General features: G+C 37.3%; 1 protein-coding gene across 4 annotated transcripts in view; it reads left to right on the top strand.

Moving 5' to 3' along the window:
- Positions 1–2,616: 2,616 nt before the first annotated feature.
- Positions 2,617–26,483, top strand: part of SHPRH (SNF2 histone linker PHD RING helicase) — an 81,208-nt gene continuing 57,341 nt past the window's right edge. For 2 of the 4 annotated variants that reach the window (XM_082855600.1, XM_082855602.1), the window contains exons 1-9: positions 2,626–2,771; positions 12,544–13,207; positions 15,467–15,596; positions 17,434–17,652; positions 20,414–20,492; positions 21,131–21,281; positions 22,447–22,555; positions 23,177–23,433; positions 24,906–25,568. In XM_082855600.1, the coding sequence (XP_082711726.1) occupies positions 12,572–13,207; positions 15,467–15,596; positions 17,434–17,652; positions 20,414–20,492; positions 21,131–21,281; positions 22,447–22,555; positions 23,177–23,433; positions 24,906–25,568 (2,244 nt within the window). In that variant the 5' untranslated portion in view covers positions 2,626–2,771; positions 12,544–12,571. Of the gene's footprint in view, positions 2,772–2,876; positions 2,983–12,543; positions 13,208–15,466; positions 15,597–17,433; positions 17,653–20,413; positions 20,493–21,130; positions 21,282–22,446; positions 22,556–23,176; positions 23,434–24,905; positions 25,569–26,483 lie in introns of those variants that run through there. The other 2 variants (XM_082855601.1, XM_082855603.1) reach the window with 2 other exon arrangements.

Consider the following 26,483-nt stretch of genomic DNA (forward strand, 5'->3'; position numbering starts at 1 on the left):
AGCTGATCACCTCTACTAGCACCAATTTTCCAAGACAATGTTTCTTCCTCTCACTGTTAGTACTACACACACTTTAACAATGGCTTTGGACATTGTGATTCATTCTGAAATAGTGACTTTGACCTTAATATTTTCATTTTGTCAGGAGGAGGAAAAGCAATCCTAAGACAGATTGGTAGTAAGGAAAATGGAAACAAAAAGTCACTTTTGGCAAAAAGTCATCTTTGGCAAGCCTCAATCACACTGAGTGGCCATCAACTTCACTTCCACAGAGCAGGCAAATATAAGTAGAATATGGGATAAACTTCTCAAGCAATTTTATTAATGATCTTTCTATTAAGGAGTGCTGGGTCTGAATGATACTTGTTGATATACTCTGCCTTGTGTCATCAAGCAATTACACACCTCTTGCCTTCATTTTTCCCATGGCAACCTAGAAAGTTTGGTGAAAATTTGTTCATTTTTATTTGATAGACAACATGACTTAGTAATAAGAGGAAATAGCCTAGACAGAGAATCCAGAGGAATTCTAGATTCTCTTGTTCTCTGAGAGCCAAACTGTGGCAAATCACCAAATTTCTGAGACACAGATTCCTCTTTAAATGAAAAATTTAAATATCTCATATTATCATTTTAAGATCAAATGGAAAAACGAACATGAAAGGGCTTTGCAAAACGAAGTTCTACTCCTAAATCATCAGTCATGCTTTTCTGCCTCCAAAGGGAGTTAAATTTACATTTACTCATTTACTACCTCTCAACCATTCCTCCTCCTTGAGAACAACTTAAAACATTCTTTTCTAAAATTGATGACCTGAGTTAGGGGCAAGGTTAGAATAAAGCTACTATCCCCAAAAGGAACTGGATCTATAGCTTTGGGCTAGTGGACCACACAAGGAAGCAAACGGTCTGACTTCAGCTACATTTACAGTTTCAAGAAGAAGCAGTTGAACTCTATGTAGACTGAGTGGTTCCCTGATTGGTTGATGTCTGATCAACTGATTCCCACTTGAGGAATGCTATTACATCTTTAGCATCTAATGGGTGGATGAACTGAGTGTTGTCAGGGGTGAACAGCTATTTCACAGCTGCGAGCTTCCAGAATGCAAAGGTGCAAAAATGAGCATTAGCTCTGGTGATTCTAATATGAAAAAACATTACTTCATAGAGAACTTTTCAAAGACTACACAGGGCACTTTGCAAATACAGGATTGAACATACCATTGGAAAATTCAAGAGGAAGAATTTTCTTTAATTGTAAGAACAGGATACTGTATAGAATTCCATCTCTGTAGGTGAAATTACATCTCCAGACACACAACTGGATCTATACTTTAATATTTTGTACAGGATAACAATAATGTCTATAGAGGTTAATTACCCTGATCAAGCTGAACAAAGATGAAATGATGCTGTGCTTATTTTTAAATATTTCTGCCTGGTACCAGCTGAACTCAGTCAAATTATGAGCTTAATTTTCTGCTCCAATGGTGAAATGTGACATAAAACTATCAAAGATAACCTTTTACAGCACAATAAACGTTTAAATATGGAGTTTCAAATTACACTTCCAAAAGAAAGGCTCCATTATGTCTTGTATCAATACTTAGTTAAAGGATCAGTTCTCCAATGAAGAGGGACTCTGCTTGCCTACTGCTCCAGCACTAGCATTTCTTTTTCAACTTGCCTTATGAAGACTTGGATAAGGTCACTGATTTCCACTGAATTCTACGTGGTTTCATTTATGCAAATGGCTTCTCTTAGGCTATTTTAGAGGTCTAAAGAATATGGACCACTCCGGACTCTCTCCGCAGCTAACGGACGCTCCCATAGGCAAGAACTTGCTTTTGTCCTTCTGTGATCACACAGGCCAAGACGCCACTCCACAGTATAATGCTGAGTCCTTATTAGGTACTCAATCACTGAGTGCCCCATGTTCCTGAGGGTTATTTTTCAGGCTCTTGGCCCTGAAGCCTCTCAGTTATGCCAGATATCTAGGCATAAGCCTACGTCCAAGAAAAGCGGCTACCGCTTAGTGAAGAGAAGGAAAAGGACTAAGATATTGGAAGGCCAGCTTCAGCACAATACGTGTAGTTTCTTCCTTATCTTAAAATATTTACTCACATCTCCCTGTAAAGTCTTTTAAAATCACTTTTCTGAGGGAGATAAGCTTCATCCGTAACTAATTAGTGGCTGCTTTCTGGAAACAATTTAAAAGGTGCATTTGCAGAATTCTCTTCTTTTTGTTAAAGCCACAACTCTTACATCTGGCACTCGCTTCAAACTGGTCCCACTCCCTTCCGCTGGGAGCCTCGCCCCTTCAGCCGGGAGCCTCGCCCCTTCAGCCGGGCGCCCCGCTCACTTCAAAATCCGCTTAGAGCCCCGCCTCCTCCTTAGAGGTTCCAGCCAATCCTGTATTCTCCAATGGCTTGGTGTCGAGATATCGCGAGACTTCGACAGTGTCTTTCGAGAGTCTCTAACCGTGTGGATTTGCGCAGAAGACACTCATGAAGCCACTGCCGGACAAAGGGGGCGGGGCGCTCCTACGTGCGCGTTCACCTTGACCCCTCGCTCCAGCGCGCGCCCGGCACCTAGGAGCTGTGGTTTCTGAGCCCCCCAAGGAACCGCAACACACGCCAGCCTAAATCGCGCGTGCCTACCTCAGGTGGATGTTCGCTGGGTGGCGAATGCGTGTCCGGGACCTGCGGGGGCATTAGAGGGCCCTGAGCCTTGGTGCGGAGAGGCTCTAGGGGCTTGGAGAACGAGTCTAGGTAGGCGCTTGGGTGATGGAGGGTCAGGGGTCAGAGGTCGGGGACGAAAGGCGTCTCTGCACAGAGACGGAGGTCCCAGGGAGGGAGGACTCTGTTGTTCCGGAGTCCGGGAAACTAAAAGGCTGAGAAGGAGCCGCAGCGCGAGTCCCCCCGACCCTTCCCCATCCCAGACGTGTGGGCCCGTGCACCGCCGCGGCTCCCCCGGGACGAGGTGGGGCCATGGGAAAGGAGGCTGTGCTTCTCCCCGGGGGCTGGGGCCTGGGGCCTTCAGTGTCTTGTTCGAGCGCCCCGAGGGCTGTGATCGCGCTCCTCCGCCTCGCGGCAGCTTGTTTGCCTGGCCTGCTGGGAGCGGTCGGCGCTGACAGCCCTCCTCAGACTCCTCGAACCGCTTTTGAGTCTTTTGGAAGAAAACTGAGTGGGTATCACTGTTCGCCGCAGATATGCCCCTGGAGACTTGGAACTGGGCAGCTGCCTAGCTTCTTGGTGGGCGGGGTTGTAATGTAGTACAGGGGAGGCCGAGGCCAAGTTAGTCTGAAAGTTCTCAGTTGCCTCTGGAGTCATATTAATTACATTCGCATTCTAAACCACCAGTGCACATTGTACACTTTGACTCCTTGGTAGTTGCTAGTTTCCAGAACCAAGATGTGTTTTCTGATGATTGACGGTCACTGTCAGATAAACAGTATTATTAAATAATGACCATTAAGCTTGTGTCTTTTTTCTAAGTGACTTGACATTAGCCATGAGGTAAAAATCCTAGATGTTTGGTGTTTTCCTACTTGTGTTTAAATTAACTTGTGGCTTAAACGGAACAAAAAAATAATAATTTTAAAGTCATTAAAGCCACTTTTTACTATTCGGTTGGGTGATAGCAAGAATGATGAAACTCCCATGAATTGAAATAATCCATAATATCTGTACTGTCACCAAAAAGACTAGTTGATTTATGATCAGTAATCATGCTGGAAGCAGTGTGGTAGTGAACAGTTGTGGGATAAGTGTACCTGTACTGCAAAAGCTGGCACTTCCTGGAGTTTACAAGGTCCACTTGGCCAATAAGCTGGCAGTTGAGAATAAAATAGTTTAGTTTTGAAGGATGCTATATATATGTATATATATACTCTTCTTGTCCAGCCTGAAGAACTGTACTTACAGGATTATTAAAACAAATCTTTTATTAAGAGTTCAGGCTAGAAAGATTTGGGGGAAACAATCTGCTGGTGAAAAATCTTATGAGGGCATTTTCTAAGTATCTGTGACTAACATACGTTCTAGAGTTCAGTAGATGAAAATACTCTCAGCCTACTGGGATTATCACTACAGAAGAAGATTGTAGTAATGCTAGGTCACTGAGAACTTTTCAGTTATCAGTAGTGATTGGGCTTCACTTGCATAAGGCTTACCTTGGACAGCAATATCTCAAATGTATATACTCTTTGTTCCCCTAATAGCCTAAACCCAGGCCTACCATGGATTCGTGGTAATTCAGGATTGGTATGTGTCTTTTAATGAAGAGCTAATAATTTAGAGAGGAAAGAACCTGAATAAGTTTAATTGATATCCATTTGTTGTATTGTCTTAGTAACTTAACATTTTATGTTTACTCTTCTAGCAATCTATCTTTGTTTTCTGTTAAAGATACAGGTCAGTCAGTTTTCTCTGTCTCATTTTGGGCCAGAAATAGTAAGGAGTAGTTTCACACTACCTATAGTCTTTTAGAATATGGTTAAGAGAGATTTTTCCATAAAGAAATATGAGTAAAGTACTGTACTAGGTCCTTAAAAAGAGAGAGGGTATTGAGAAAATTAGAGATCTTTGGTTCACGCTACTTTGTATGTCATTTCCATCCTGACACTGACCTGGCATTGGGAGTACAGTGCTGAATAGGATACTGTTCCTGCCAAGCTTTCAAGTAGTTCAAAGTCAAACAGTTAAGAACACTGTAGCAGTTGGGATCAAGGAGGAGAGGCCCTTAACTCAGCATACCTGGTCATGGAAGGTTTTGTGGGGAGATTAGGACAGCAATAGGCAGAAAAGCATCAAAGGGCATTTCAAGCAAAAGGCTTTTTACATCTTAAGTGAGGGACAATAAAAATGTCCATATAGAAAACTGCATATAATCATGTTATACCCAAACACTGATATTTAAGGGGGAGGAAGAAGAAGCAGAATCATCAAAGATGAGATTCATCTGGTATGAGGAAAACAAGGAGAAGGATTTAGAATTGGAATATGATTAGAGATACATGGAATTTTACCAGTACTTGACTTATTAGCTACCAGTTAACATTATGGTTATAAGTAGCTTTGATCAAATATTATCTTCTTTGGTTCAAGAGTTATCCCGAGATAAAGATCTGCTAGAAAAAGAGTCAACCAAAACAGGATGGTGGGGTGGAGGGAAGGCAGATCATGAATGTTTGCTCAATAGAGAACTGAACAAAACGAGAGCCTTGCTAGAAATCCTGGTCTTTATTTTTCTTCAACTTATCATTGTAATTGACAAATACTTCTGTAATATTAGAAGAATCAGATTAGAAGCAAACATCTGAAAGAATGTGCAGATTATAGTGGTATATATCACTTAAAAGATACTGGATGAGCTTACCAGAGAAAAGAACAGAGTTGAAGGAATGTGTTTGGATTCAATATCTCTATTACAAGACTGTTGTAAGAGAAAGGGCACATATTAACCTCTCTTCGCAATTGATTGGCTCAAAATGGTCATGGATTACTAGAGATGCAGCACCAGTTGAGCAGACATTTCCCATCTATACTGTACTTTGGAAAGAAAGAAGTGGATTTTAGTAGGCAGCTGGCTAACAATAACGAGGTTTCTCAAACTTGGCTGCGTGCTGGAATCACCTAGGGAGCCTAAAAAATAATGGAGGTAGTGCCTGGGCCCTGCCCCAGAGATTATAATTTAATTGGCTGGGGTAGTACCAGGCATCAGGAGTTTTAAAATTTCCTCCAGGTGATTCTAATGTAAGTCAAATTTGAAACACACTGATCTATAGTCTCCCATCCTGCCACTTTAAAGTTTGGTTATTGTAAAATATAGTTTATAGTGTTCTCGGGGTGATGATAATAGCAACTACCACTTACTGAATATGTGCTAAATTTCTGTTGCTGTGCTCTTGTACATACACAAAGAGGCTAGATAATTTGTACGTGCCAAGGCTAGAATTAGAATCTATTGATAGGACTTCAAAGCCCACATTCTCTCCTGTAAACCGGATTGCTTTGCAGATGTGAGACACTTTAGCCAGTTGCTTTGGGGACTTTTAGAGTTAATGATTCCATAATTACCATGTTACTAATATTACTGTGATTGGTGTGATAGGTTGTGTAACTGGCCCAGTTCCCTCCCCATCCCCTACCTCATATCCACGCTCTTTGCCATGAGCGGTTCCACCCACAAAGAAGTGTAATATATCTCCCCACCTCTTGACTTTGAGTCCATCCATGTGACTTGCTTTGGCCCGTGGAACCTTAGTGGTTTTACCCTGACCAAATGCAGGAAAATACTTGTTTGGTTGGATTTGTACTCTTACACCTCAGTCACTGCCGTAAGAACACTCCTGAGTTATTTTTCCGGTCCCAGGAGAAGGATGAGGACTACGTTAAGCAGAGCCAAGCTGCTTCTCCTGAAACCTAGCCCAGATCAGCCAACCCTCAGCTAACCTGCAGATCTGTGAGAAAAAATGATTGCTGTCTCAAGGCAGAGCTTTGGGTGATGCGTTATACAGCATATTTATGACAGTAGCTAACTGATAAACTGGTATAGCCTAACTTCAGCAGAGTGACCCAATTCCAGTATTCCAACCTGTGCTCTGAGGAGAACTGGACACAGATAAGCACTTAGGTTATTAAGGGCTTCCTGTATTATTCTGACCTCTTATCCAAGGTAGTAGAGGCGATAAGATGCTTGAAGAGTAGTTAACTATAGTGAGAGATAGATCACCACCTGCATATTCATAAGCCAAGCACTGGTTGAGGGAGTGGAATTCTCATGATTGACTTAGACCAGAAATGTTTGATACACATTTTGCAATTATGAGAGTGTTCTATATATTTATACTGTCCAGTACAGTAGCCACTAGCCACATATGGCTTTTGAGCTCTTGAAGTGTGGTTAGTGAGAATGAAGAGCTGAGTTCAAATCTTTTTTTAACTTAAAGTTAAATAGCCACAGGAAGCTAGTGGCATCCTTATTGGACTGCACAAACAACTTCCTTGAGACTACGAAGGAAACCACTCTTCCTTTATGTCACAAGGCCAATGTGTTCCTAAGTAAGAGAAAGGTTCTGTCAACAAGGAAATGAGGTAGATCTTAGGTAGATAAGTAATATTATATGTTTCTTTTATGGTTATTGTTCTATTCAGATCTTCTATTTATTGGACTAGTTTTATTCATTACATTTTGTTAGTAAATTACACATTTTATCTAGATTTTTCAAGTTTATTAGAATAAAGCTATTCTTAATATTCTCTTACAGTTTTTAAATCACTTCTGCACCTACTTTTTGTCTTTGCTTTTTAAATTAGGGTTTTTTTTAATTTATTTATTTATTTTTGGCTGCGTTGGGTCTTCCTTGCAGCGCGTGGGCTTTCTCTAGTTGCGGCGAGCGGGACCTACTCTTCATTGCGGTGCGCGGGCTTCTCATTACGGTGGCTTCTCTTGCTGCGGAGCACGGGCTCTAGGCGCGCGAGCTCTAAGCGCATAGTAGAGCCACAACTTCAGTAGTTGTGGCTCGCGTGCTCTAGAGTGCAGGCTCAGTAGTTGTGACTCACGGGCTTAGTTGCTCTGAGGCATGTGGGATCTTCCCCGGCCAGGGATCGAACTCGTGTCCCCTGCATTGGCAGGCGGATTCTAAACCACTGCACCACCAGGGAAGTCCTGCTTTTTAAATTAGTTTTATTAAGATAAACTACATGCAATAAAATTCAACAATTTTGCACATACAATTTGATGAATTTTGACAAATGTGTACCATCATGTGATCACCAGTAGAACATTTCTGTTACCCCAAAGGTTTCCCTTCTGCTTCTTTGCTGCCAGTCACCTCTTACCACTTCTTGGCCCCTGATAACCACTAATCTGCTTTCTATCACTAGATTTTTACATTTTCTAGAATTTCATATAAATGGAATCGTACACTATGTAGTCTTTCATTTCTGGCTTCCTTCACTTAGTATAATGTGTTAAAAATTCATCCATGTTGTTATATGTATCAGTAGTTTATCATGAGTAGTATTGCATTTGTTTATCTATTCATCAGGTGATGGACATTTGGGTTGTCTCCAGTTGTAGGCTTTTATTAATAAAACTGCTATTAACAAATTCAAGTTTAAGTCTTTTATGATTCTGTGTTTTTATTTCTCTTAGGTAAACGCCTATGAGTGGGATTAATAGGCTGTGTAGGAAATATATATTCAATTTTGTAAGAAATTGACAGACTTTTCCTGTTGGAATGCTGGAGAATTCAGTTCTAGTTCTACATCCTCAGTCTTTTAAATTTTAATCATTCTACTGGATATGTAGTTTCTCATTGTGGTTTATGGGTTGAATTTGAAATGCCTTAATAACTGATGATGGTGAAGATATTTTCATGTGCTTACAGTATTTGCAACGTATAGATCCTCTTTGGTGAAACGACTGTTCAAAATTTATGTCCATTTTTTAATAAGGTTGTTTTTCTTACTATTGATTTGCAAGTTGTTTATATATTCCACATAGAAATCTTTCATCAGGTATTTGTTTTACTAATATTGTTTCCCATCCGCAGCTTCCCCTGTCATTTTCAGAACAATATCTTTTGAAGAGCCAAAGTATTTAATTTCATTAAAGCCTAATTTATCATTTTCTTATAGTCTCTGCTTCTTGTGTCCTATTTAAATTTTTTTTTTTTTTTGGGGGGGGCCTAATCCACTGTCACTTAGATTTTCTCTTCAGTTTTCTTCCGGAAGCCTTACAGTTTTAGCTTTTATATTTCAGTTTATGATCCATTTCAAGTTAGTTTTTATGTGTGTGGGGAGGTAAAAATCAAGGTTCTTTTTTTTTTTTTGCATAGAGGTATCTATTAAAAGGGATATTCTTTCCCCATTAATTGCCTTTGAATTTCTTTCAAAAATCAATTGACCATGCTATGTGGGTCTATTACAGGACACTTTATTTTGTTCCATTGGTCTATATGTCTATCTTTATATCATTACCACACTGTTTTGATTACTGTCAGTGTAAGTCCTGGAGTCATTGTTAAATCTTTCAACTTTACTCTTCTTCTCCAAAATTATTTTGACTCTTCTAGTTCTTGGGAATCAGCTTGTCAGTTTCTACAAAAAAAAAAAAAAAGGCCTGTTGGGATTTCGAATGGGATTACTTTGACTCTGTAGATCAATATTGAGGAATTGACATTTTGGCATCTTGAGTCTTTCAGTCCATAAACATAGTACATAGTATATATATATCTCTATGATTATACTACTAGGCTATTTCTCTCTTTTTATGTAGACTTGACAATTTTCAGAATAAAAAATTCTTAAAGTTATCTTTTAAAGAACTGTAAAAACAAGAGAAAAAGACATATTTATGCACATATTTTTCATTTACAATGCTTTTTATCCCATTGTGTAGGTCCACATTTCCATCTAATATCATTTTCCTTTGTGAGGACTTCCTTTAACATTTCTTGTAAATGTGGGTCTGCAAGTGAATTCTCTTGGCTTTTGTCATTTTTTTCACCTTTATTTCTTTAAAGATACAGTCAGCCCTCCATGTCTGCAGATTCTGCATCCACAGATTCAGCCAACTGCGGATCGAAAATATCCAGTAATATAATTTGCTTTCCTAAAATTGCCAGTCAGTTTTTTGGTTTTTTTTTTTTTTTTTTGCGGTATGCGGGCCTCTCACTGTTGTGGCCTCTCCCATTGCGGAGCACAGGCTCCAGACGCGCAGGCTCAGCGGCCATGGCACACGGGCCCAGCAGCTCCGCGGCATGTGGGATCTTCCCAGACCGGGACACGAACCAGCATCCCCTGCAGCGGCAGGCGGCCTCCCAACCACTGCGCCACCAGGGAAGCCCACCAGTCAGTTTTTTTAATAGCCACCTTTTTGTGTTATGACTTGCTGATTCTGTTTCATGAAAACAATGTTATCTCCCCGAGGATGTAATGATTTGACTGTTTTATAAAGTTCTTATTCAGATTGCTCCATCTGTTTGGGTGAAAGTTTCTTTGTTCATTTATACTCCTGTTGGAGATCCCTTCATGTTTGTTGATTGTGAACTCATCTTTGAGGTTCAGGTTCCTTGCTTTACCTTTCATTGTCTCTGCTTGTACAGTTTGGTTAAGGGGAGGCTCAGAAGCAGATGTAAGACTTGTTTTCTGTTGTATTCAGTGAGGATGGGAGATTGGTGAGACCTCCATATAGGCAGAGTCCATTGTCATCTGCCTTTTTTTCTTCAGTCAGTGGCAAAGGACATCTTTCCAGTTTAGGCACCGCTCTCACCAGAAAATAGATACCCCCATCACAGCTACCTTGGCTTTGGGAGAAATAGGGCAGGTAAGGGCCTGTGGGTTTCCACTTTATTGTTCCACTGTTATCTGTGCTGTAGCCCTGGACTCACTTTGGGTTCCACTACCAGGTCCCCCACCACTGAGCATGGCAGCCCGCTTGATGATGCTCCCATCTTTTGTGCTAATACATTCACGCTGTCACTCAGCTTTCCAGTCTGATTCCCTCTGTATCATTCTTTAGGAATACCTCAAAGTTTCTGGTCAGCTGAGATTTCCCCTTGTTTTGTATTACCTTAAACAGGGCTAGATTTGGAGCAGAGTAATTAAGGATGGCGAGTTAGTGGAGGTAGAGGGATGTAGACTGCTCTGTGTGCTCAGTTTGTCGTCAAGAAACCAAAACACAGCTTATCGTCTGTATTGAATTAAAGACCATGGTTTGATCTATACTTCTTTTATATCCTCTCCTCAAATACAGCATGGTGTTGAATACTTACTAGGGACTTGGCAAATACCTGACTGGATTTTATTTAAAAATGGAATTACTGAGAATATTTCTCTTTTTTGTTTTTCTATATATGTTATATATATATATATTTAACATCTTTATTGGAGTATAATTGCTTTACAATGGTGTGTTAGTTTATGCTTTATAACAAAGTGAATCAGCTGTACATATACATATATCCCCATATGTCCTCCCTCTTCCATCTCCCTCCCTTCCATCCTCCCTATGCCACCCCTCTAGGTGGTCACAAAGCACTGAGCTGATCTCCCTGTGCTATGCGGCTGCTTCCCACTAGCTCTCTGTTTTACATTTGGTAGTGTATATATGTCCATGACACTCTCACTTCGTCCCAGCTTATCCTTCCCCCTCCCCGTTTCCTCAAGTTCATTCTCTATGTCTGCGTCTTTATTCCTGTCCTGCCCCTAGGTTCTTCAGAACCATTTTTTTTTTTGATTCCATATATATGTGTTAGCATACGGTATTTGTTTTTCTCTTTCTGACTTAACTTCACTCTGTATGACAGACTCTAGGTCCATCCATCTCACTACAAATAACTCAGTTTCTTTTTATGGCTGAGTAATATTCCATTGTATATATGTGCCACATCTTCTTCATCCATGCATCTGTTGATGGACACCTAGATTGCTTCCATGTCCTGGCTATTGTAAATAGAGCTACAGTGAACATTGTGGTACATGACTCTTTTTGAATTATGGTTTTCTCAGGGTATATGCCCAGTAGTGGGATTGCTAGGTTGTATGGTAGTTCTATTTGTAGTTTTTTAAGGAACCTCCATACTGTTCTCCATAGTGGCTGTATCAATTTACATTCCCACTAACAGTGGAAGAGGGTTCCCTTTTCTGAGAATATTTCTTAAACTGCACTTGAAGACAAATTTTGTTTATACATCCTTTTTTTTTTCCCCAGCTACATGGTTGGAATAAATTGGAATAGGCACTAACCATCATTATGACTTTGTGATTTAACTTCTCTGAGTTGTTTTATGCTATGTATAGGAATTGGCTATTATTTTGGGAAACGTAGTTTAGGACCTACCTTATATAGGCTGCTTTTAGCCCAGTTTCCTCTTTTGAGTTGACAAAGCTTTCTTTTCTTTTTTCCCTATATTTTTAAATTTTCTTCTTTTATTGTCTCTGCCTTATTTCCCCTGTTTGCCATCACCACCTTATTTCTTGCCCAGATATCCCTCTTATTCTTTTTATATGCTGATTCACAAAAAGAAATACATTTCTATGTTTTCATCTTCCTCTTTTGAAAAAGAAGATATATTTTTAGGGATTTTTAAGTTATGTAAGAGTCAAGTGAAGTTTTGTTAACTCTTTGGGATTATAAAACAAAATTGAAATTCTGTGGTGATGATATGAATCTAAATGTCACTAAAAGTTTTCAAATAAGCATTTCCAGGATATCTGAGAGATTTACCTTACTATCATGCTGCTCATTAAATGTATTTTTAGAATTTATTTTAGTTTAAACAACAAATTATCTATATTAAATTTATCTGTAAAAGACCAATAAGACCATTAGAATTTATATGATACATGAGATTATAGTGAGTGTGTTCCAAAGCTGTATTTGATTTATTAAAATAATTATCCATTACTTTGTGTGTCTCTGAAGATTTCATGTTATGTGTGGGATTATTTTTCTCTGCTGAATTTCTCAGCTGGGAGTATTTTAATACTAAAATCCTCTCTTGGAATGCCTACTGTTGCGTTTGTCTTCTAGACTTCATATTTACCAAGATAACTTGAAAATGAGCAGCCGACGGAAACGTGCTCCTCCAGTGAGGGTAGATGAGGAAAAGCAACAGCAGCTTCGTTGGAATATGCATGAGGACAGAAGGAATGAACCTCTCACCTCAACTGATGACGAGCAGTCCTGCCCAGGTTTGGACTCCTCTTCTGCTCACTGCATCATCCTAGATGATAGTCTAAAGGAAGAAGTGGCTCACAAAGATAAGAAGAGGTGTCCAGAAGTGGTGAGCGTCTCAAAATCAGTTGAAGAAGAGACTAGTGGCATTTTTTCCCCTTTGTCTCCAAAGCTGAATATTGTGATTTCTCCCTGTCACTTTGATAATTCTTGGAAAGCATTTCTAGGGGAATTAACTCTTCAGCTTCTTCCTGAACAGAGTTTAATTGAAAATTTTTCTGAAAAGAGTTTTACACTGATGAGTTCAGAGTCGAGCTGTCAGTTTGTGATCTATGTTCATTCAGAATGCGAAGATATAGAGAAAAAAGAAAGAGGACTCAACGAGCCAATCAGTATTTGTGACAAAGGTATTCAAGTGGAATCATCCTTTAGTGGTGAAATGTTAGAAGATTTGGGGTGGCTGCAAAAGAAGAAAAGAATAAAACTTTACCAAAAACCAGAAGGAAATCGCATTATCAAGGTATGGAATTTCTGTAGTGTCTTTTAAGGTTCTTCTGCATCAGACAGCCCATTTTGAAATTAACTTAGAAGGAAGGTCTGGAAAGCCAGCAATAAGCCTCTCATTATTAAGTGTCAGAGTACATTTTATTTGGGACATTCAATAACTATAAAAAATGTATATTATAGCTAATCATTTTCAGGCTGTTCTTTTTTCAGGATCTTCCTGATTCGCCCTTTCCAGTTCTACTCTCAGTGACTTGTTTTGGTCCTCATTATCTCTTTCTCTTCCTGTAGCAATCCTTTAATTACTGCTTTTTCAACTCCTTCATTTCCTTTGTCTCTGGGCTGGTATGCTATGAATGCAAATGGAATTCTAGTCTATTTACTGCCTCTAGAATTAATGATAATCTGGCATATAAGTCTCTCCTTTGATAGGCCTTTGTCTCCTTCTCCAGCCTCAACTCTTAATCACTCTGCTTTTTAGTTTGTCCCAGAAAGTGCAAATTAATTTGTTTCCTGCAGATACCCTGCTGCCTTTTTGCATCTCTGCTTTTGCTCTCGCACTTCTCTCTGCCTGGGTTGTGCCTTCCTCATCCCTCCAAACTCCTGGTCATCGCTTAATGTTCAGCTCAGAATTTACTTCACCTAAGGAGATGCTTTCTTAAACTCCATGGATGGTGTTACATGCTCTTCCCCCATAATATCTAACACATATGCTTATTTTTGCCTTGGTCACTTGTAGTGTACTTACATTTTATATCTTTCCCCCTCACTAGACTATGAAGTTTTTTATCTTCACAGCCCAGTAAAATACCATGTACTAAACAGATTTTCAGTAAATGAATGAATAAATTTACCATTCATTTCAGGCTCTGCTATTCACTAGCCAAGTAACTTTTTGTGAATCATTTAAAGGCCCTAATTTCAGCTTCTTTTTGTACGAAATGTAAATAGTACTCATTCTTTTTACCTCATACAGTTGTGTTGAGAATCAGGTGAGGTAATGTAAGTAAATGTACTTTGTCAACTATGAAGCAGGTTTATATGCCTTCATGCTAGAACTTGAAAAGAAATTCTAAAATGTTAAATTCACCTCTGTTCAGTTGAAAGCTGTGTTATACATTTCTCACATTAAAAATCAATTATATTGATAGCCCCATTTATAGTTTCAGAATTGACAGAAGGAAAGGAGAAAATTTAGAAGCATTGGATTGTAATTAATTCTTCCCTGAACAGTCTAACTGTACAACCAAGCATTCCCTCTCTTTGCTGATAGTGAGTGCCAAAAATTGTGGCTCAGGGATAACAAGTATGTAAGAATTCATGGATTGTATGCCTGTGTTCTGTCTACTTCTCCCACCCACACACCAAATCTTGATCTGTTCTGTCTTCCCTAATCCCAATTTTTATAAACTTTTAAACACTTATTGCTGCTATAGCAAGCCATCTCTAGGTACAAAGCAGAATATAAGTAGTGAAAAATAATCTTTGCCACTTATTCCTGTATAATGCTGGTTGATTCTTGTTCTTTAGTGAAAAACTATGAGAATCTCAGTGATTAGGGAATCAAGCTCAGGATAATACAGGAAAATGAAGGAAACTGTATTTATTGATTACCATTAGGAAGTTTTAAAATTGTACTAAGTGGGCTATCTCATATAGGTTTCTCTCTATTGGGGTCAGAATAAATCAATTATTTTGTTTGTTTATTTAGCTCTTAAATATCAATGCCAGTATTAAAATTCAAGTATTTTGACTACAAAACTTCATACTACATTGTTTCACTAGACTCAAGCTACATAACCTTAATCAAGGTCTGTTTTCCTATACATTTTAGTGTTTGATATAGTAATAGGGATTCCCAAACCTAACCGTGCTTAAGAATCCTGTCATGTGCATCAGAATCTTCTGGGGGAATCTGCATTTTTAACCAGCTTCATTGATATTCTGATGATCATCCAGTTAGGAAATCATTGACTTGGTTGGTAGAATTGGTGTTCTCATCACAGTCTCCCAGGTTCAGTTTCAGTTAAGGAAATATTTTTTTTCTGGCTACTTAAATGGTGCATCACACATACTAGGTACTGCATTTGTAGAATGAATTTGTTATTGAAAGTGAAAACATCTAAGGGAGATTTGGTAGGTATATATTTAGTGCTTGTGGGGTAAATACTGTGAATACCTTTAAAAATGATGATGTTAAAAAATGTTTTTCTTATATCCTCAAAAATGGTATAGTACAATCAAAACTATTTTTATGTTGATTAATTCTATGTAGGTTGGAATTTATCTTTTGGAAGGTGGCCTAGCAAAACTAGATTTTCTGAGTGATGCAAACTCAAGAATGAAAAAGTTCAATCAACTCATGAAGAGAGTGATGGAAAAGTTATACAATTTTATTATTCCAGGTAATATTTAAAGTAAACTTTAAAATTGCTACTACTGAAGAGCTGTGGGTTTTCCCCCAAATCCTATACATAACAGCCAGAAAAACAGCTACTAAAACCATAGTAAAAATTAAACCTTCATAAAATTGCTATATGACAAAATTATACTTATCCGAAATACCCCTACGTCTATAATTTTTGTCTTTATTTGCTTAATAATGTGCTTAGCTTATAGTAGTTACTCAAGAAATGTTTATGGAGTCAATAGGCAGAATTTAAAGGGATCTGAGCTGATTGGAATTTTTGCATTATTCCTGTGCTTTTTTATTTTGTCATGGCCAGAGATTCTTGGCTGGCCTTTATTCCACCTCTCCTTTGCAGTCTGACAAATAATCTCAAGAGCCTGCTTCCCATAAAGACCAGTTAACTTTGCTACTGTTTCTTGGCAAGACGTTGTATCGTTGGTCAGGACTGCAGTTTCAGAGTTGTCTGCCATTGGTTCCCAAGGGAGAGTGTGGATGGCTTGATGCAGCCCATCAACACTACTGGAAAAACGGCTCAAATTCTCCAAGTCCTGCTCATGGTGGGTCAGCCTTATTTCAGGTGCAAATTATAGAACATTTTTATACTGGAATATTTGGGAAATCCGTTTCTGAGCTTGGTTATTGAATTGTTTCTGCAGTACATTCTTTGCAAAGCTTCATGATAACTAATAATAGTAAATCATTTTGCATGTTAAAGACCTAAAATTGGAAGGAATGCTTTTAAGTACACCTAGAATTTTTAAAGTTATAAGAATTCCATTATTCTGCCTTTTAAAAATAATAAAATTTGAACTTTTCAAAGGAAAACTTCAAGGATTTTAAAGGAAAACTTCAAATTTAGTTACTAATACTAGAGTATACACCTATACTAACAGTCTGAAATAACCAAGCATATAACTACACATTAATTGTAAACTTTTGAAAATCTTAATATGACATAATTTTTATTGAAAATAGTAAATTATGTATTTTATGGTACAGTTTTTATTTTAGGGCATATGAGGCCTGTTCTATAAATGTGTGTAGGCCTATTTGAAACCTTTCAGTAATAAATCATTAGCTTTAGTTAATAGGGTTTGTAAATTTGTTCAAGAGTTTGAATTTTTTTTTTCATGTTGTAGGCATGAATCTTCTTCCACAGGGCAATTGTGCCCAACAAATGAGTCTGAAATTCTTACGAATTTGTGTTGATGGCTTAAGCCCTTAATCTCCTGATTGGCTGCTGGTGCTGCTACCAAATACCTATCCTTTTTAGCATAAGAAATAGAATGGGAATCCTTGTCTTATTAGACATAGAAAAATTGCGTATGGATTTTTTTTATGTTAAGATGTAAAAGTGAAATAAATTATCCTTTTACAAACTGCAAAAGATATTCACATTCAGTTCCTCAGATGTTTATTAAACATCTACAACGCGCAAGGCACGTGCTAGCTGCTCTGAGGAACTATAAAAACAAAAGACAGCCTTTGCTCTCAAAGAGCATTACAGTTCAGTGGGGAAGGGATGATTACACACAAATGATTGTATTACCAGACAGATTGCAATATATTACTATATCCAAAGTATAAGAGTATTGCATGAACACAGAAGAGAATATTAATTCTGACCAGGGAAAACAAAAGAAAATGTCATGGAAAAAGTACCAGTTGAATTTTCTTGAAGGATGGATGGGTAAATTTTTGATCAGTCAAAAAACATACTAAGAAAGGCCCCAGAAGTGGAAGAATGCATGGTATGTTCTTGAAATAAGAATTGCTTATAGTTATAAATGTGGATGGGATTGTTTTGAGTACATTTGTTCTTGGATATACAGATGTGTTGGAAGAGGATGAGGAAGATTCAGAGAGTGAGCCAGAGGGACAGGACATTGATGAACTCTATCACTTTGTGAAGAAAACACATCAACAAGAAACTCCATGCATCCAAGTGGATGTCCAGCATCCTGCACTGACTCCTGTGTTGAGACCATACCAAAGAGAGGCTGTAAATTGGATGCTACAACAAGAGCATTTCAAAAGCACCCCTGCTAGTGGCAAGTATAAGATGCTTAAAGAAAGGCAAATTGATCAGAGGGATTATATGAGAGAGAGGGTAGGGGGAAATCGATCAGTAAACAAATCATATTGAAAACATAGGATAGAATGGGTGCTACTATGAACAAAATTATTTTCTAAGAAATCCTTCAAAACTGAAATCTAGAGAAATTCATATATGAGTTCCCTCATCCATAAAAGTTCAAACTGATTTTTCCAGCCAAAGTAAAGACTGCCTTGATTGGAATTTTTAAAAACCAAGAAATTTTTTACATGCCTTTCCAACTAAGAATTGCTTTTGTAACCTGACCAGATGGAATCTTCCTAATATATGTAAAAGGTTTTACAATTTAATCATGAATGTTAGGGACAGAAAGCAAATTTACAAAAGTGGGAGACAATGTGTGACTAACCTAATTTTCCTAGGTTTGCATTTATTTTCTTTACTCCACAAAATAAATAATAAAATGAAACACCATCTAATAAGTGTTTTCAAAAAAGTAGTAGATTTATGGGAGTCGTTTGTGCCACTTCTTTATCATTGTCTTTAAAGGCAGGGGCACAAGATGAGATTTTTACATGACTCTAGGAAGTAAAGTGTTAATTATTTCTCACTCTTCCTGTATAGATTTATTTTAATCAGTGATGAATAGCTCTTATTTCTCCCACTTTTTTATCCAACAAACTTTATTTTTTTAACTTTTTATTTTGGAAATATCAGTTCATAGCCAATATTATTTCTTCTTCCTCCTCCTCCCCCAATATTTTGAATTATTTTGAAATAATAATCCCACATATTGTATCATTTCTTCTGTTAATATTTTGGTTTATTTCATTAAAAGATAAAGGATCTTTTAAACAGATATAAATATATGTATAATGCATTTTAAAACCCAATAATTCCTTAATATCACCAAATCTCTCTCCCTTCCTTCCCTCCCTTCTCTCTATTTCTCCTTCTTATAGTTTGTTCAAATCTGAAACCAAATAACATCCATATATTGGAATTAGTTGCTGTCTCTTAAGTTTCTTTTAGTCCATAGGTTCTATCTCCTCTCTCTTGTATTTTTTTCGTATATTTGTTTAAGGAATGGTTAGCTCTGTAGAGTTTACCACAGACTGGATTATTTTTTCTCCAAAATGAAATAATTTTTTTCAACTAAGGAATTTGATTAAGGTGTAACTTACATACAGTAAAATGCACAGACCTTAAGGGCACAGTTTGATAAGTTTTGATGAATCTATGCATCTGTGAAACCAGCAACTCAGTTAAGACATAGAACCAGACTTTTTCAAATGTAGCCACTGGCCACACATGCCTCTTGAGACTTGAAATGTGGTTGTCCAAATTATGTGCAATAGGTTTAAAATATATACTAGATTTCAAGTAGTACCAAAAAAAGAATGTGAAATATCTCACTACTAATTTTTATATTGATTGCATATTGAAATGATAATATTTTGATTATATTGGGCTAAATGAAAACAACTATTAAAATTAATTTTACCTGTTTCTTTTAATATTTCTATCATACAGGGCTGACAAAGTATTTCCATCACCCCAGCAAGTTCTATAATTGCCCAGTCAGTTCTCCTACTGCAACCCCTTCGGGAGGCAACCACTATCACCGTAAATTAGTTTTGCCTGTTTTTTTGTTTTTGTTTTTTTGGGGTTTTTTTTTTGCGGTACGCGGGCCTCTCACTGTTGTGGCCACTCCTGTTGTGGAGCGACAGGCTCCGGACGCGCAGGCTCAACGGCCATGGCTCACGGGCGCAGCCGCTCCGCAGCATGTGGGATCTTCCCGTACCAGGGCACGAACCCGTGTCCCCTGCATCGGCAGGCGGACTCTCAACCACTGAGCCACCAGGGAAGCCCAGTTTTGCCTGTTTTTGAAACAAACGGAATGATAAAATGTGTACACTCGGGTGGAAGGAGTTGGCCTCTTTCAACATAATGTTTTCGAGGTTCATCCGTGCTGCATGTGTCAGTGATTCATTGTTTTTTGTCCACAGGCTGGATTTTGTTGATTAAATCCCATGTGTCATTTAGTAGTTTTTCTGTTCCCTTGGTTCCCGTAAATTAAAGCTTTTTATCTTTTAATTTTTTTCATTTTATAAAACCTATATGTCTGTATTCCTACTTCATCTATTAATCCCTAAAGAAAGTAACAAAAAGTGACTTACCATTTCACTGGTGAGTGGAGCCATACTTCCTACTTAGCAGTTGGTTTGAACAACTTAAAATATTAAGGGAAGGGTTAGTGGACGATTCTGGCTGAAATAAACTCAGTACTTCAGTGTTATAGTTTTAGATATTATTTCCTCAGTTAAGCCTTTCCTCCGACTCAGACCCATATAAAAGGTTAGGTCTGATTTACGTTAATGTATTAGTCCAGTATCGTATATCTGTTGAGTTATTTAAAGACATCAGGTAACTTCTTGAAGGATTTATAAAAGATAAGCTACTTTCCTTTATTGGGTAAGACTTGGTTATATGTATTAGTTTTCTTTTCCTGTTAATCCTCTGTAATTTGCTATACTTTTTCTGTCTTATCACTTGTTTATATGGGACATATTGGTGCCCAAAGCAAAGAAAGCTAAAGAATAATATCTGAAGAAAAGAATGAGAGGAGTCCTAGCCTTTTTCCCATGTGTATGTGCCTTTCCAGGGTGTCCTGACTGTTAACTTACTTTTATTTTAATGTGATTATCTGGCAGAAAGGAAAACAAACTTGTTCTTATGATTATATTTTTCTTTAGAAAATGCCCTGCACTTCCTATGGCGAGAAATTGTTACATCTGAGGGTTTGAAACTCTACTACAATCCATATACAGGCTGGTAAGGCAAAGCGATAGTAAAAATAAATATTACAAAAACCTGTATGAGATTGGTAGCGTAAGTCTTCAGCCTCAGCAGTACCTCAAGAAGGAATACTAAGTCCAGGTCTCATTAGACATTTTTATAGATAGACATAGAATTAATAGCACTTGTAATTTTTCAGTAGATAAATGCAGTATAATAGACTTAAGATGCATAGTTATTGATATTTAAAGAGATTATAATTTTAGGTAAAAATGTCATCTTATTATGGGCCAGTTCATTAAATTTGTTAATTTCTATTACAAAAGAGTTTTAGGAATCATTAAATATGACTAGTGAATCAGTAGTTATTGCCATTCTTAATTTTTTATTCACAGATTCATAAAGGTCACAGAAAGAAGGCAAACATGCTTCCTTTTATTTATAGAAGAGAAAAATGATGACAGTACCAATTCTGTTTCTGCAGACTTTAGTTGTCCGCTCAGGCAGTTTTTTGATCACAGTTCTTATATTCATGATCTAGGGATTATAATTGTTGTAACCTAAAATATAATTTTTAAAAGCTTAGCCTTCTATGCATTTCTCCCAGTTCTCTTTAAGAACAGTGTAATTTTTATTTGCATTCCTATGATGTGTTTTTCTTGTCTTTTCCTTAGCATCATCCGTGAGTACCCAAATGCTGGGCCACAGTTGCTTGGTGGAATCTTAGCAGATGAGATGGGTCTGGGAAAGACAGTAGAGGTTTTGGCTCTGATTCTGACACATACTCGACAAGATGTCAAACAAGATGCTCTCACTCTTCCTGAGGTAGTAGGAGTACTATAGGGCTTGGGAAAGCGGGGACATATGTTCTCCAAAAGCATCATATATCGAACATTTGCTTGGCACTTAAGTCAGCACTTTCAGTTTACTCTGCAATTAATGATTTATATTAGTTGTTAGTTAACTTCAAGTAGGCACAGAAAATGGGATGTTTGTGACCTGGAGGGGTTTTTTTAAAGTGATATTGACCAACTAGGAAGGCGACATGCTGTCACTTACCAAGCTTCCTTCTAGCTGGCAGAGAAATTCCCTTAGGAAAGTTTTATTACTTCCTCAAATGTTTTGTCACTACTTCACGTCTCCGTATCACTGCTAAATATTTTTGAGAGCTATTTTTCAAAAACTGTGCAAATCTCAGATATGTAAATCTTAGAGTCAAATATCAATAATTAGAACTTTGTTACAGGATAAACAGCTTAGTAATTAGATTGCTAGATGAAACAAACTCTGAGTCTTTATTCCAAAATGCAATTGTGTTTAAAAATGCAAATTTTAGAGTTTATAAGAAAAAGAAAAAACTTCAGTGAGGCAAATATAGCTCACAGTTCATATTTTCCAATAATGGAATCTGAAATCAGCCCATTTAATCCTGCCGAAATGAGGCCACTAGTTAAAGGCATAACTGTAATTACCTGTAGGGCCCACCATACTCACAACCTTAGTGGTTATGTGATCTTTTAATAGTGTAAAGTTTGCAAAATTAGCCTTTCAGATTTGAGTAAGGGTTAGAGTAGGGAATGTCTATTTGCTTTGTAGAAAATGAGTTGGAGTATTCAGTTTTAACTATCGGTAACTTCCTTTGGATATTTTCTGTTCATTAGCTGTGTTAATTTTAAGTTATTTTGAGTATTATTACAAATTCAGTGGGTTATTAATATTTTAAACAAGGCTTGAAAAGTTAATTTCAGAAGTTTCACTTAAAATTTAGGTAATTTAAGATAACATGTACAATTTTAAAAAGTGATGACTAGCTGTAAACTCTGAAATAAAAAATAAGGTTTATATGTGTGCATAACATATTTAGCCCTTTCTTTCATAATTTATTATAACTCTTTTGCATCTCCTTAATAGAAGGAGGGTTTGTCTTATTAAGCAACTCAGAATACTGAAAGCAAAACACTGTGTGACTACTTAATGTTGTTTATATCAGGGAAAAGTGGTGAATTATTTCATTCCATCACATAATTCTGGAGGAAATGTAAAAAACACAGAAACCCAGAATATGGAATTTGAACCAAAAGAAAAAGTTCAATGCCCCCGTAAGTATGAAATCTCTTAAAGGTAACACCTTTTTACAGTGATCTTTGTTCTGGTTCTTGTTATATAGAGATATCTTGTAATTGTTATGAATAATTGTTTCTACAGTTATTTATACTTTGCATAAAAGTTCAATTACAAGGCATATTATCTTAACAAAAATAAACATTTATTCTTTGGTTTGACTTGGTCCAGACAGTTTTTTGCTTAATTTGTAACATTTAAATTTCTTTAGCTTACAGTTTAAATCAGGCTTTAATAAAGAGTAGCTACTTCAAATTCTGCTAGCAAATGAATGTTTCCCTTGCTAATGGTAGCATTTATGTAAATAACTGTGAGAAGTTTTTTTTTTAATATGTAGTTTTAAATGATAGTTGATTTGTAAGATTAGCAAATTAATGTAATTCTTCCTTAAATTATTCCATTACAGTAATTTATTTCTTAATTATTGAGATAAATTTTTATTACATATTCTTCAAAATGATGATGTACAGACAACATATCTTTAATAAATCTTTGATTTATTTTCTTCTTAACTTGGTCCTCGGTACACATTAAGATTAACTGAGTTTTCTTTTCATTTTAATTGTCTTGACTGAGTTAGCATATCCTTTTGCATTTAGCTACACGTGTGATGATCCTGACAGCTGTTAAAGAAATGAATGGAAAAAAAGGAGTTTCCATTCTTTCCATCTACAAGTATGTCAGTTCTATATATAGATATGATGTTCAACGGAACAGGAGTCTTCTGAAAAGGATGCTGAAATGTTTAATTTTTGAAGGTCTTGTGAAACAGATCAAAGGCCACGGTTTTTCTGGTACTTTTACACTGGGAAAGAATTACAAGGAAGAGGATATACATGATAAAACAAAAAAGCAGGTAACAGAGCATTTATTAAGTAGCTTTATGTGATGCTTTACAGAATAAGTTGACAGACCCCACCTGTCTGAAGCTCTTACAGTCTGATGATAAAAAAACAAACATTAGGAAAAACGCTTACGGCTGAGGCATACGTTTTCTACTTCCTGAATATAAGTTCCATCAGAGTAGCAACTTTATTTTGGTCACCATTAAGCCTGGAGAAGAGTGCGTGACATATGTCAGGTACTCAATAAATATTTATTGAGTGAATTATAAAATTAGTTTGTTAAGCATATTATAATTTAAGATAACTTTTGTTACCCTCATGTTGTCAGCAGTTTAAAAAGCATGTTCCATACTTTATAAAAATATTGATACCTTACATTTGCATAGCTCTTTATATACAATGAATCTTTTATATAAGTTTTTATTTTTCCCATGTCATCACCTTATAAAATGTTTATTTTTTTTTATAAAACTGCTGCTTTGTGGCCAATAAGTTCAGTTTGCTTTTAAGAAAATAGTTACAAATTGGCAAACATAAATCAAGAAAAGACTAATGACAACAATTTAGAACGTAGAGTTACCAGCTTAGCTACTGTGAAAGAAATGGCAGACCAAAAAGTTCATTTCCTAGAGCCGGGAGTCTCCGCCAGTTTCTCCCCAGCTAGGTTAGAAGACTGCAATGAACTTCTGTGCTTTTAATAATCCTTCTGCTACCCAAAAAAGAAAATCTCCTTCAGTTAATGCCAGTCATTCCATGTTAATGTCATTCATTCCTCTGTTCAACCTTGACTGTGACATCACTTCTAGGAAGCTATTGCTGGCACCTACCTCCCCATCGCAGCCCCTCTGGGTTATATAACCCTCTTATGCATTCCTATGGCGTCATTTTATTTTTTACTGTTCTGTCTTTTCCAACAGACCCCTTTGAGACCAGGAGCTAAATATTCCTCATATATATATCCCCAGCATCTGACATGATGCCTGGCACAGAATTGGCATTCAATAAATAATTGCAGGAGGGTACACAGTTAGAAGGGAGAAAGAAAGAAGGAACTCATTTGCTAATTGCAGTAACTAGTAGATTAATTTTCACTTTAAATGCTGTATTTTAATACTTGGTATTTGTATAATTGCCCTAGTTTGTATATTTATATATTATAAACTACCAGTCTTTTATTGATTTAGGCAGATTGTAAATTATAAGAAGTTGATGCCAAAATTAGTAGCTCCCTTTATCTTTCTAACTTTTGTTCACTCCAAATCTTAATGATACAGCAGTAGAGCTTTCTTTTGCTTTTGGAGGGGAAATCAGGGAGGGGAGTTCTTAGAGAAACTTGAAAGCCACTGATCAAGAGTGATTCTCCTCAGGGAAGGGGTAACAAAGACTGGCTACTAGATTTTTATGTAAAGCACATGAAGTTGGGCATTTAATTTCAGATATGTCACTCTGTTGAAATAAATTAAATAAATAATATTTTTCATAGGTTGTGGGGAGTCCAAGGAAAATTCAGAAAGAATCCAGAAAACCAGGGAGCAAGGACACAGATTCCGAATACTTGCCATCAAACACCTCTGATGATGATGATGATCCTTACTATTATTACTATAAGGCCAGGAGAAATCGTAGTAAATTGAGGAAAAAGCCTGTTGTTCCATCCACAAAAAAGGAAAAAAGTCAGCTTAACATCAATCTCAACTCACAGGATCACTGTCCAGCTACCGGTGACTCTGCAGTTACTGATGTTACAACATCTGAAAGTACATGTGTCTTTGAAGTCAAGCAAAAACATGCAGCAAAGGACCAAGCTGAATCTGTAAATCCTGTTGGTCATGACATGCCACATTCTAATATCATGGGTCCCTATAATTCCTCCGATTATCACTTTGAGTGCATATGTGGTGAAGTTGACCAGGTAGACCGTAAGCCTCGTGTTCAGTGCCTGAAATGCCACTTGTGGCAGCATGCAAAATGTGTGAATTATGAAGAGAAGAATCTGAAGATTAAACCTTTCTACTGCCCCCACTGCCTAGTTGCAATGGAGCCAGTATCAACAAGAGCAACGCTGATCATCTCCCCTAGTTCCATCTGTCATCAGTGGGTGGATGAAATCAATAGACATGTGAGGTCATCATCTCTTCGGGTCTTGGTAAGGTAGTTTGGACTCTTTAAAGGGATAGGAAAATGTAAATTTTCACTCCATGATTTTTTTTTTTTTTTTTTTGAGGTATGCGGGCCTCTCACAGTTGTGGCCTCTCTCGTTGCGGAGCACAGGCTCCGGACGCGCAGGCCCAGCAGCCATGGCTCACGGGCACAGCCGCTCCACGGCATGTGGGATCCTCCCGGACCGGGGCACGAACCCATGTCTCCTGCATCAGCAGGCAGACTCTCAACCACTGCGCCACCAGGGAAGCCCCATGATAATTTTTATAATCTTTGTCACTTTGTTTTTTATCCCCAAAATTAACTTAATGAGATAATAATAATATTAAATCAGAACTTGAAGAGGAAATTGAGAATAAGAAATAGAACCGTAGACTGTTTATTCTTTTCTGACATCAGAAGTTAAAGCACTTTGGATGGAAAGATGAAAGCTTTTGAAAAAAATCTTGATCGTATAAATGAAAAAGTCTTTGTATAAGCGTTTATACTCTGAGAGAAATGCAATTCAAAGGCAGCATTGTGTAATAGTATGAACTTGTATGATCTTTCAACTTTTAGCTCCAGAATCTTCCTCTGAAGCCTCAGTTACCCCATCTGTAAAATAAGGATTTACTCATTCAACAGATATTTATTGAGTACCTATTATGTGCCAGGAATTGTGCTAAGTTCTGAAAGTAGTACCCCCTCACAGACTTTTTGTGAAGATTAAATGATTTGATAAAGTGCTGGCACATAGTAAGTGGTCATTTAATGTTGTTGTTCACTACTGTTAGTTTTCTTTACTCTCTTTGTTCTTCTTTCCACACAAATGTTATGTATGTTTTCTGGATTTCAGCCACTATGATAGGCATGGAGAGTACAGTAATATGTAAAAGACCATCTTTGCCATTGAGGAGCTCTG

Source organism: Leucopleurus acutus, assembly GCF_964270905.1.
Source record: "Leucopleurus acutus genome assembly, chromosome: 15".
NCBI lineage: Eukaryota > Metazoa > Chordata > Mammalia > Artiodactyla > Delphinidae > Leucopleurus > Leucopleurus acutus.